The sequence below is a fragment of the Medicago sativa genome, chromosome 4 (genome assembly GCF_051527215.1).
Source record: "Medicago sativa cultivar Bolivia chromosome 4, Bolivia_mono, whole genome shotgun sequence".
In the NCBI taxonomy this organism is placed as follows: Eukaryota; Viridiplantae; Streptophyta; class Magnoliopsida; order Fabales; family Fabaceae; genus Medicago; species Medicago sativa.
Genome location: NC_140752.1, coordinates 61,685,701 through 61,699,395, shown reverse-complemented (window position 1 = coordinate 61,699,395; position 13,695 = coordinate 61,685,701). Strand labels below are relative to the sequence as shown.

The 13,695-nt window shown below is 36.0% G+C and overlaps 1 protein-coding gene across 1 annotated transcript; it reads left to right on the top strand.

Annotated features, from left to right (window-relative positions):
- The first annotated feature begins 12,824 nt into the window (after positions 1-12,824).
- Positions 12,825-13,427, top strand: LOC146930446 (uncharacterized). Its single transcript, XM_085707558.1, has one exon. The coding sequence runs from the start codon at positions 12,825-12,827 to the stop codon at positions 13,425-13,427; it is 603 nt and encodes a 200-aa protein (XP_085563684.1).
- Positions 13,428-13,695: the final 268 nt, after the last annotated feature.

Genomic DNA, 13,695 nt, shown 5'->3' with positions numbered 1-13,695 from the left:
TTTATTTAATGACATGGGATCTTGTATTTTTATATTAAGTATGCATATGATTGTTTAATTTTAAAAGTTAGTTAATAATGAAAAGTGTGATACAACAGTGTTGCTAGGGTTTTGGCTTGATATCCAGTAGATTGTGCAAGAAGATCATATTCTAATTATTTATTTAATGGATGCAGGAAAAAACTTGAGGTGAACTTTACTCGAAGTGAGTTCGAAAATAAGTCGAACAAAAAAAAGGAAAGAAAAAGGTGTCGCCTACAAATTGCAAATTAAATCGATAGCGGCAGAATTGGAAGAGGATCCGTCTGTATCTGGAGAAGTCTAGTGGGTAAGGCAGACAAAAAGTCGTAGATACGGAGGAAATTAGGCGAAGCATTGTGTTCGTTCAAATAGATAGCGGTTGAATTGTGGACTTGAATGTATTTGATATTCCACCAAAGATATGTAATGGAAAAGAAAAAAACTGGTCATGATATGCATGAAGTAGCTACCTATTTTGAAAGTAACAGTGAAACAAGAACATATTCTTTAGAAGGTTCTCTCAGATATTGTTTGGAAAGAGGATGTTCCTAAATTGTGTCCTCATGATTAATTTGATACCATCTACTACGTTCTTTGTTGAGATAATTATCATATATTTCAAATATGCATGCGACAGAGAATTGAGAGAAGGATCAAGCTGGTAATATTATGCTCCATTCTAATCTTTTGACGTGACATATTTTTTATTTTTTACCGTTTTGAAATAAAATCTAATTCCTTCAAATAAAAGGTAATTACCAGCAAAAATACAATTATGCTTCATTCTAATCTTGACACTTCAATATTTTTATCTTGTGTCTTTTGTAACAAAAAAATCACTTTCAAATGAGAGAAGATAAGTGTTATCAAGAGTCCCCTGCATATCACAGTTTGGTCACATACTCATGAGGACATGCTTTCTTGGTCGTATTGACATACGTTGATGATCATGTGATTGTAGGGAATGACACTTATGTATGCAGTAACTTTAAACAATACTGGTGCAAACGTTTCCATATGAAGGATCTTGGAATACTCAAATATTTTCTTAGGTCTGGAACTAGCTCGCGGACCATTTGGCATGTTCATATGTCAGCAAAAATATACTCTTGATATCTTAAGTGAGTGCAAAATGCTAGACTGCAAACCATCCACATTTCTGATGGAATATAATCAAAAACTTGCTCTTGATTCAGTCCCTCCATATCCTGATCCTCCACGCTATCGTAGGCTTATTGGTCGCTTAATTTACCTCACCATAACTTGTCCAGAGATTACTTGTTCTTTCCACATCTTGAGTCAGTTTATGTAGTCCCTGCAACAAGCTCATTGGGACACATCTATGCATGTTCTAAGCAGGCACGGATCTAGTGTGGGGGCAATGGGGTCAAGCGACATCTTGCCTCCACATGTGTATTGTATTTTTAACCCAAAATTAAATATATATATATATATATATATATATATATATATATATATATATATATATATCTAGTTTGACCCCTGTTTATATAGTATTATTGTCTTCACATAGTCTATTTATTACACTATAAAAATTACAAAACTAAGATGGATCCTAATGAGTGTTCTAAGAGCATTAGTTAATAAATCAAAAGAAGTAGTTTTTTATTTTTTTTATTTTTATAAAAAGTTTAATTATTATATCGATACAAATAATGTTTATTTTTAAGATAAAATTTTCTTTTACGAAATCTTTAACCAATTATCTCGCATATCGTTGGCAAGACCATACAACTACTATTATAATATAAACTATTCTTATATATGTTGTAAAAGGTTGTTACTGACACTACGCGTTATAAAGTTTTATATAATTTTCGCACGCTTACGCATTTATAAAGTTTTATATAAATTTTTATGATATAACTTGACCCCACTTATTAAAATTTCCGGATCCGTCACCGGTTCTAAGGTACCTCAAATTTTCACTAGGTCAGGGAATTATTTTCCCTAAAGAAAATGATCTCACCCTAGCTGCTGTTATGATTCAGATTGGGCACCTTGTCCATTAACTCGAAAGTTTACAACTAGATATTTGATGAAAAATGGTTCAGCACCCATATCATGGAAAACCAAAAAGCTAACCACGAATTCTAAAATAAGTATATCCTAACAGATTAAGAAATTAAGAAGATGATATCAATCATGCAGCACCTCCAGGTCCTTACCACACAACACTTAATCACGCCATCACTCTCAGAGAAATGTAACCCATATGACAAAAAATCCCTACTAAATAAATAAAGAACTTGACAAAAAATCTCTTCATGGAACCCAACCCTTGAATGTATACTAGTTAACCTAGTTAAACTGCGTCATTCCCCAAAGAAGAGAGTAGAAACCCTAGATTTCAAACTTGAATTTAATTCATTAACATGAGTAAGAAATAAGTAAATTGGTAATGTCAAGAACTGATAAAGAATTTTGGGTTGCCAATCCTACTTTTCAACAACAGATCAATTTTCAAGATTACTGATGCGGATTCTCAATTGAAAAAGCATTATGAACATACAAGTACAAATTTAAATCGGACACACGAAAAACATAACTAAATGAAAACTTTATTAATTGAATCCAACAAATAAGAAAGGGTTCATCTTAGAACCCTAATCAAAGAGGTTTAGTGCTCATGGCAACTGACATCATAACAAAACAATATAAAAACATACCCTATAGAGAACAAGAGGAGGATGGAGATCCTCTGCCTTGGAACTCTGATGTTTGTCATTACCTTGAACCGCTAGCTTTCTGAATGAATAAGTAAAATTCTAGTACTCGTATGACAAATGTTCTACGTGATGTCCTGGGCAACATGTACGACAATATATGATGTCCTGGACAACGGTGCGACAATACAACACAATAAACAATAGACTGAAATAAAGTAAAGTGCAATAAAGAAGAGTACAAGAGATTTGATAATGCAGTTCGATGCAATGTCACCTACATCTGGAGGCATCCATGCCAAGAAAGGAAATTCATTCTCAATAGTATTAGTTCTTAGTCTTATGTGAACAAACCTTGTTCACCACCTCTTCACCTATTGGAAAATAAACACCACTCAACCACTATTCTCTCGTTCACTATCCCGTAAGAACCCCTCTGCCCCAATTCTCTTCATTTCATCACCTCTTCTTCCTTGCTCCATCATTCAATCTAGCATTCTTAACCTTAATCACACTCTACTTTCTATCACACTTGATACATATATTAAAAATGTAAGCTTGATTCTTCAAAAAAAAAAAATGTAAGCATGAGAAAGGTGATCTTGATTGGTACAAGAAACCCACTTTTGAAATTTATTTTTTAAGTTCTTCGAAGGTAAACCTGCAACCTGTTAGATTTGCTAGTTTATTTTTGTTGTAATGGGTTGATATAAAGTAGTGTAAGAATTAAATCTAAACTTTTCAAAGGTTTCTATAAACCCTAGGTTTTATAATTGGGGGTTTATATAACTAGGGATTTTTGTGTAATATTTTTATCATTGTAGTTGTGAGTACCTAATTTAATTTGTGACAATTTTATCCAAATATATTTTTGTAGTAGAAGAATGATGATTTTAATTCCACTCATGCCCCAAGAATAATATTGTCAGTTTTCTAGCATATGGTTTTTGTGAACTAGTATTAGTTTGGAATTTATGAAATATTTGAGATGAAATGTAATTGTTGTTATGAATGAAATATTTAATGAGGTGTTATACTTTGGTCCTTTTGTTTGAATTAATATTGTGAGTGCTATGAATAAAAATTGTTCGCTGCGACAAAGAGAATGCAACCTATGAGTAACGTGCTATTGATTTGAATACATTTTATTCAGTATAGGAAATCAGGAGATAGTTTTTATACATTTTATTTATAATAGGAAATCAGGAGATAGTAAAGTTGCAACTTACGTGAAGTGTATTTCCTATACTGTCTAATAATTCAACTATCATTAGTAATAATCAATGGCAGAAAAATATAACCAAATCCAAAAACAGTATATGACACAGATAAAAGGGTATCTGATAATTTCCCTCGGTTCAACGACCAAAAAATAACTTCAACAAAGAAAAGTAAGTACAATTCCACATATTAAGTTATCAAGAAAGCATATCTATAATCAAAACCTTAAAAGTTGAGACTTAAAGTAAAAGGAAGTGATTCATTTAAATCTTAAAAAAAAAAAAAAATAAATCGCACTTACATGAAACTCCATCATAAGCTCGTTGAGCTTCTTACATAAGCCATCAGTACCATATTGAAGTCTAAAGAGTCTTCTATTAGCATCATTACCACGAACCATTTCTTCAAATTGAGGACTATGTCAACACAGATATTGTTGAAATATGATGCACATTTCTAGATATTTCTAGAATACATTAGAGAAAACTAGAATAAGGTTAAAGTTATTATATGTTTCTAGATTGTTCCATTAATGTCTAGGTTAAGTTGTAGCCTAGAAACATCCATAATATTCTAATGTAGAAAAGGCAAACAAAGGCCTAGATTATTCTAGTTCTAGAAACATCTATAAGCACCTATAAATAGACTTATATGGGTGCAATTGTATTCAAGCCTTTAAACCTTTGAGATGCAATGTCAATAATATTGAAGGCTTCACCATATCACTAATGTGTCTCCTCCTACAATATGCTCATCACTAATGTGTGTCCCTACCACTAGCTCCCTCACGCTCTCTATATTTTCCAACAGTGGTATCAGAGCTGCGTTCGGTCATTAACAGGGCGTAGCAAAATATGACCTCGTGTCACCAACTATATGTTCTTCTATAACACGAATTTTTCAAAAGTAGAAATTCTCAGTCTATGACTCAAACACAAAAGGAGTACATGTAGCCACAAGGCTCTACTCTGTTTGAGTTCAAACAAAAACTAAGAAGGCTATAGAGGAGTTCAGGTAGCCTAACAGCCCGATCCTCTAAAGTTCAAGTCCGACTAATGTCGAAGACCTATGGCGAATAAGACACTCAAGTTCGAATAGAGCACAAGTCCAGGCAATAAATAAAAATGGAGACCTGTGACCTCTGATGCTTAACTTGAGTACAAGCATAGGTAACTACTAGAGCAAGAATGAGTCCCTGTCAAGAATCTACTACATGAGTGACAAGGAGACTCACAAGCAACTATGAACAAGAAATTCTCCCTGTCAGAAATCTTCAACAATGCCGACAAGGAGATTCACATGCAACTAAGGAGGAAGAATGGTCCATGTAGAAGTCTTCAACAAGACTAGCAAGGAGACCAATAACAAATATTATGGCAAGAGGTGGCACAAATTTTCTATCATGTCAAATTGATCAACTATGAAGAGTATCAATGCAGGAGGAGATGATAGCACAAATCTATGTTTGAGCAACTACGTACTACATTTGAAGTTTTCGAAATATGCATCAAGGAGGAGTGTTGAAATATGATGCACATTTCTAGATATTTCTAGAATACATTAGAGAAAACTAGAATAAGGTTAAAGTTATTATATGTTTCTAGATTGTTCCATTAATGTCTAGGTTAAGTTGTAGCCTAGAAACATCCATAATATTCTAACGTAGAAAAGGCAAACAAAGGTCTAGATTATTCTAGTTCTAGAAACATCTATAAGCACCTATAAATAGACTTATATGGGTGCAATTGTATTCAAGCCTTTAAACCTTTGAGATGCAATGTCAATAATATTGAAGGCTTCACCATATCACTAATGTGTCTCCTCCTACAATATGCTCATCACTAATGTGTGTCCCTACCACTAGCTCCCTCACGCTCTATATTTTCCAACAGATATTATTCAAAGTGGCGACTTGCATTGCATGTGTTTCACTCTACGGTCGTTGATGAGAGAAAGCGTTAAGTGCACTAGCATCGTGAGAGAAGCACTATTATCAAACACGCCATTTTAATCAAACAAACTTATACACAATTGTTTAACCTTCCGTTAGCGGTTTAATCTTACAAAACATAACTTAAACTCAATTCTATGATTTTCCCGGTGCTCTACACCCTAGAGCAACATATTGCAAGGAGTCAGACACCGCAATATGTTTATAAACTATAAATGATGATCAAACATATTGAAAAATTGAGATGTATAAGTTAACTTCGAGTTCTTAAAAAACTATTTTTGGAATAAGAAAAAAATCACAACTAGTGAAATTGTTTTTAATCTATATATTGTTGTATAAATAATTTTTTGTAGCAAGTATTCTTGAAAAGTTAACCACTATTTCCTTGACCTCTCAACTTCATTACTTCATGTTGGAGATTCTGAAACCATCCTAATCAAAACTCACCCTGCTTGCCTCATGAGCTTTCTCCTGCAACTAAGCATTACAAAAAGGATAATTTCTATCTAGAGTATCATATATTTTTTACTTGTCTCTGTGTTCTAGAGTATTTTCGATGGAAATTAGTGCATAGAATTTCCAGCTTTGGTAAACCCAAAATATAAGACTGTACTTTTTTTCCGAACGTTTTAATTCACTGCGAAATATGAAACACCCAAGACTAACCAATGGGTTGATTTCCTTTTAATAAATTATTTGGACTCTCTAGTTAGGCACACTCACTCATTATTCATTTTTCTAGTGATAGTTAAATTTAATCATATTATTCTCATAATAGTTTTGGTTAATGTTTGCAGTATTGGCTTGTACTAGACTTAGTGATATCATGTTTATGGTCAAACTCTTGTTTTCTTATGCACGACACATGTGAATTAAGAACAAAATTTCGAAGTCTTGTTTTCTTCCCTTTTATTTTTTGTCAGTTTTTTCCTTAGTTACTTCTAATATTACGTGCTCTTTGAAATAATCGAAAGGATGATTTAAGTTTCAATGAATCTCCAATCTCTCTCGCGGGTTTATCTTCCTACTTTCTTTAGTGATTATGGTATCAGTTCTCATTTAATATAAATTAAACTTGTTTAAAGTGGTAAGAGATTTATGCCCCTAAACATGTGGTTAGGGAATTGTTGGAATATGTGTGGAAATTGAGTAAAAAGACTAAACACAAATTCCCATGTTGGATATAACTAGTGTTGTGTGAATTGAAAAAAGTGGAAGTGGAACACACACATTAGTAGTATATATAGTGGGGGTGTACCTCTAATAGGGGTACATAATTATGTGAACGAAGCAAGCACCAGAGAAAAAAATATTTTGATATATTTTATTATTTGGAAATGATAAGTTAAATAATTAATTTACTCATTATTAGAAAGTGTTTTCTTAGTCTCCAAGTTTTGCTAAAATATTTTGGAACGCAATCTAGAATATTTTGGAACACAATCTAAAATATTTGGGTAGGCAATCTAATATATTTTAGTACATGGGAAAACTATAGGCAATAGGATCGCTCCAAGATTCATGGAAACGTTCCAAGAATCTCATTCATCGCATCAAGATTCCTATCCATCACCTTCAACCACCCAAAACCCTCACAACCCTCATCTTTTCCTTTGATTCCTCTCTCCTGACTCCCTTTCTCCCCATCCTGTTTTCCTTCTTCAATCGGTTATCCCCTGATTGTTGATAGTTGTCATCTTGTTTTCCCCTTGATTGGGTTTGTCTCACCTTTTGGTGATTAGTTTTTCCCTTGTTCTTTGCTTCTCCATTTTTCTTCCTGGGGTTCCATTCTTCTCTTCATTAATTCCCTCTTTCTTGGCCTCTCTTGTTTTCCACTGGTTCTTTCCTCATCTATATTTGGTTCCTCTCGTTTTCTTCCCCTTTTTGTTCCCCTTTCCCTTTTGCTTCGTTGCTATCGCCCTCTTCCTTCTGGTTTCTTGATTTTATCCCTGTTACCCTCTTTCTTTCTCAAGTCTCCATCTTCTTTCCTTTCTGTTTCGTTCCTCCTTGGATCCTCCCCATTCCAAGAGTGTTATCCCTAACACGATGAATACTGATTCATCTAATCCCAATAGCTCTGGCCCCAACCGTCCTTCCAAACTCCAAAGAACGCATTCCAATCTCTATCTCCAGACAGGCCCCTTCACCACTTTCCAACAATATGAGTCCTTTGGCTCCCCTAATGGGGAGGAAGATCACCATCAATCTGAAGAACCTTCACCTGCAATTAACACAGACCAAAATCAGGAAAATGATTCTGCAGATACAATTCCTGATGACCCTTTTCTATATTACCAAGAAGATCATGTGCAAGAAAGTGTTTCTCAGTGTCAAAACAGTATTATTGGAAAAATATTATCAGAAAAACCTATTCCAATCCAAGTCCTACACAGCACTCTTACTGGAATTTGGTGTAACCCTCAAGGCTTCAAGATTAATGCAATTGAAGGGAAACTATACCAGATTAAGCTTGATAAAGAAGAAGATCTGCAGAGGATTCTAAAGGGTAGCCCATGGGTTATACGCAACTGCTGGCTGGTGCTTCATAATTGGGACCGTACCATCAACATTCAGTCTCTAGATTTTGCCAATGTTCCTCTTTGGGTCCAATTCTGGGGTCTCCCTCTACATTGTAAGTCTCTCATCATGGGAAGAGAGATGGGGTCCCAGCTTGGACAAGTCTTAGATGTTGGCCTATATGATTTTCCTGATAATGCCAGAATTGTCAAAGTTAAGATTCTTTTCAATATCTCTAACCCCATCAGGGCAGGAATGTACATTGGCAATGACCGTGATGGCATCAACTGGGTTGATTTTCGCTTCGAAAACCTACCCATGTTCTGCTTTGGGTGTGGTATAGTTGGCCATATGGTTGAAAACTGCAGGATTTCCTCTCCTATTGCAGAAGGTACTGTGAACCCTAGGGGGGCTTGGCTCCGGTCTAAAAGCTATGGGAAAAGATTCATAGAGAGAAAAGAAAAAACCTTCTGTAGCAATCCTATGAAATCAATTAGTGGTGGTCAGTATAGTCCCATTCCCAAAGGACTGCTCAGCAAAATGGCCAATTTGAACCTTAATAAACCTGGTTCCAGCAACTCACCTCAAACAGGATCTCCTTCTAATGGGTCAAACTTTTCTCCAAGGCAATTTCAGCATCAGGTCACTACTGCTTCACTGGTTTTTCACCCTGGGCAATCATCTCTGACAACTGTGTATCATCAAAGAAGACCTACTCAAGAGGATTTGAACAAACTAAAAAGAAAACTTGAAGTCTCAGAAGTGGTGGAACACTCAGATGCAACTACTCCCACTTATGAATTTGGATTGGCAGGCCTTGATAACAAGGCCAGCCAGCAGCAATGAAGATACTCTCTTGGAACTGCAGAGGGTTAGGGAACCCTTCTACAGTTAGAGCTCTTAAGAAGCTCCTTAAGTCTAAATGCCCTGACATGGTGTTCCTGATGGAAACTAAACTTCATTCAACTGATAAGAAAGCTAAGTCTATTTTGTCTTGTGGCCCTCTTTCTCATTTTTTCATGGTTGACTGTAATTTGAACAATAATGCTAGATCAGGGGGCCTAGCTGTCCTTTGGAATGATTGTATTCAAATTGATTTTCTCCAATCTAATAAAATGATAGTTGATATGTACATTACTTCTTGTAATTCTAATTTTGCCTGGTTTGCTACTGGTTTCTATGGATCCCCTTATCACAACCAAAAGCATTTAACTTGTGCAGCTATCAATGATCTTTATCCTAGTAAACAATCTCATAAATGGCTTATTTTTGGTGATTTTAACATGGTTCTTAATAATTCAGAAAAACTAGGTGGTAATGGTGCTGATTTCAATCACACTAATCTGTTTAATTCTACTCTTAATAATTGTGATTTATCTGACTTAGGCTATCAGGGCTACAAGTTTACTTGGGCCAATAATCAAGCTGATTCTGACCATATTAAAGAGAGATTAGATAGGTTTTGTGCCAATTTCAATTGGTTAAAGGCTTTTCCTAAGTATATCAATAGACACCTCCTTAGATATATTTCTGACCATTCACCTATTATCCTTGAATTTTCTGATTCTATCAATTGCAATACTAACCATCAAAAAATGAGTATCAAAAGATTTGAACAGGTTTGGACCAAAGACAAGGAGTGCTACAAGTTGATTAATAAAACCTGGTCTGGCACTAAAGGTGATAGTGTGATGAAGCTCAATAATACTATAAACCAACTGCATGACTGGGGGAATTCTAGATTTGGTGATATCCCAAGGAAAGTTAAACATCTTCAGGAGCATTTAGAGAGGCTTAAAAACAAAATTCCAACTGCAAAAAGTCTTCTGGAGATCAAATCTACAGAGAAGGATTTAGATTCAGTTCTGAAAGAGGAGGAAATGTGGTGGGCACAGAGAGCTAAAGTGAATTGGCTCCAACATGGAGATCTCAACACCAAGTATTTCCATTACAAGGCCAGCCAAAGAAAAAGAAAGAACTCTATTTACAACATAAGAGACAACTTGGGAAAGCTATGGCAGGACAGTATTCATATTAATGCTTGCTTTGAATCTTATTTTAAGAATATCTTTGCTTCTAGCAATACCAATCCTGACCTGAATATTTTCAATGTTGTTCAAAACAGAGTTAATCAAGCTCACTATGATTATCTTGATGCAAATTATACTGCCATGGATGTTTCCAAAACCATCCATGACCTGAAAAGCAACTCTGCTCCAGGTCCTGATGGTCTCTCAGCCTTATTTTTTCAAAAATATTGGGACATCATAGGGCAGGATATTATAGATTATTCCCTTAACATTTTAAATAACAATGGGAGTCCTAAGGACATCAATCATACTTATATTAGCTTGATTCCTAAGATTTCCTCCCCCAACTTACCCTCTGATTTTCGCCCTATTAGCCTATGCAATGTTATTCTTAAAGTTGTTACAAAGACTTTGGCTAACAAAATCAAAACTGTCCTTCCTTCTATTATTAATGACCAACAAAGCGCTTTCCTTCCAGGCAGACTCATTACTGACAATGCCCTTATTGTTTTTGAAGCTTTTCATTACATTAAAAGGCCTAGAAAGAAAGATAATGGATTTGTTGGCATTAAACTTGACATAGCTAAAGCCTATGATAGTTTAGAATGGAATTTTATTGAAAATACTATGAGAGCTATGGGTTTTCCCCCTAATACTATAAATGTCATTATGAGATGTATTAGAACTGTCTCCTTCTCTATTCTCATAAATGGTCAGCCTACTGACTCTTTCTCTCCCTATAGAGGCATCAGACAAGGAGACCCGCTCTCCCCTTATATTTTCATTATCTGTGCTGAAGTCCTCTCAGGGTTAATTTTAAAGAGTCAGCAGGAAGGAACCATTCATGGAGTCTCCATTGCCACTAATGCTCCCCCAATATCACACTTATTGTATGCTGATGATTGTATTCTTTTTTGCAAGGCAAATCCTAAAGAAGGGGAAGCTATAAAGTCTATTTTAGATCAATATCAGGCAGCCTCAGGGCAGAAGGTCAGCCTTGAAAAATCTGACATGTTTTTCAGTCCCAACATAAGCATGGAAGCCAAACTACTCTTCCAAGAAAGCCTTCCTGTCAAAATTAGTGACAGCATCAACAAATATTTAGGGATGCCAACACACTTTGGACGCTCTAAGGAACAAGATTTTAGTTTTATTATGGACAAAATTTGGTCCAAACTCAAAGGGTGGAAAGAAAAGAATCTTTCCTTTGAAGGAAGGGGTGTCCTAATCAGGGCAGTTGCCCAAGCTATTCCTACCTATATCATGAGTTGTTTCCTTCTCCCTAAAGGAGTCTGTGACAAAATTGAGAGAGCGGTATGCAATTTTTGGTGGGGAAACTCTGGTACTAGCAGGAAGATTCATTGGGTTCATAAGGATAAAATTTTCCAATCAAAGCATGATGGTGGTATGGGCTTTAAATCTCTGAGGGATTTTAATTTGGCTATGTTGGCCAAACAAATCTGGAGAATGCATACAAATCCAGACTCCCTCATTACTAGATGCTTCAAGGCAAAATATTTCCCTGGTTGTGATGTGCTACAGGCTTATATAGGGTCTAATCCTAGTTTTGCCTGGAGAAGTCTTCACTCAGCTATCCCTGTGATTCTTAGAGGAAGTTGTTGGAGGATTGGTAATGGGGAAAATGTCAATATATGGAAGGACAACTGGTTACCTTTCCAACCTAATTTCAGACCTATGACCCAACATATGCCGCCTCCCTCTGTCAGACTTGTTAAAGATCTTATTGACAGGGATTCTAACAGCTGGAACAAAGACATCTTGGACAGCCTCTTTTATCCTATTGACAAAATCCATATTGAGCAACTTCCACTCATCAACACTAATGAGCAGGATGAGCTCATGTGGATGCATGATCCATCAGGGCACTACACTGTCAGGTCAGGCTATAGGGCTCTTCAGCATTGGAAAACTGCCCCTAACAATCAACCAACTATCAGCAATTCTCATAAGCCTATATGGGACTCTATATGGAAACTACACACTATTCCCAGACACAAAATGATCCTTTGGAGGATCCTTAACAAATCCCTCCCTGTTAGATCTGAGCTATCTAAAAAGGGGATACATGTCTCCCCATTATGTCCCAGATGCAACGGGAAACTTGAAACATATACTCACATATTTATGACATGTCCTCAGATTTCCAGAATCTGGTATGGATCCAATTTATCCATTCGTATCCCTACTCAATCTAACACAGAAGTCACGGACTGGCTTTATCATATGATAACATCTAAAGACGCAACTATCATAATGCAAGTTGCTGCCATTCTTTACCAAATTTGGTATGCCAGAAACATTCTGATTTTTGAAGATCGGTACATACCTGAGTGTGATATAATTTGACAAGCAGAACTAAGCATCCAAGAATACATGCATGCGAATCTTCTGCCCTCTTCGCACAACCAACACACCTCCTCTGGTACCCGCTCCAACTTCCCGCCTCAGTTCTCCTCTAGAACCCAACCCAGACGACAACTTGCCCCCCATAGGTGGATTAAACCAGATCCAGGAATTCTGAAAGCCAATAGCGACGCCAGTCTGCGAGAACCAGGGGTTTGGGGTCTTGGCAGCATTATTAGAAACGAAGAAGGCCTGGCTATGGCCACAGCTACATGGAAGATGGATGGCTTTGAAGAGGCAGTCGCTGCTGAGGCTTTTGCAATCCTTAAAACCATGCAGCTCGCGGCAGAGTGTGGCTTCAGGCAAGTGATTTTTGAAACGGATTGTGAATCGGTGGTTCTGCTTTTGAAGAAAGAGACAAGAAACCACAGGTCTTACATTGGATCTATGGTCAATGAAATGTTAAATATGAAGACCAATTTTGACCACTGTCTTTTTAGCTTCTGTCCAAGAGAGTGTAATAGGGTGGCTCATTCTTTGGCCCATTTGGCTCTTTCTGAGCCTAATTTAGTTTGGCTCGAAGATATACCCCCTACCATTGAACAATTGTATTTCTCTGACCTTTTGAGTTAATATATTTCTTCTTTGATTCAAAAAAAAAAAATATATTTTAGTACATAATATAATATATTTTTGTACTTAATATAATATATTTTGGTACTCAATTGAGATATTTTTGTACTAGATCTAATATGTGAATTACTTGTTCCCAAAGTTTCTCACTTATTAGTTGTGAATTTCCTCTATAAATAGAGAGCTCACACAGTGCATTCTATACACCGAAATTCATAGTTGATGCTTCCTGTGTCTTTCCTCTCTTCTCGCTCCTTCGACTTGTGTT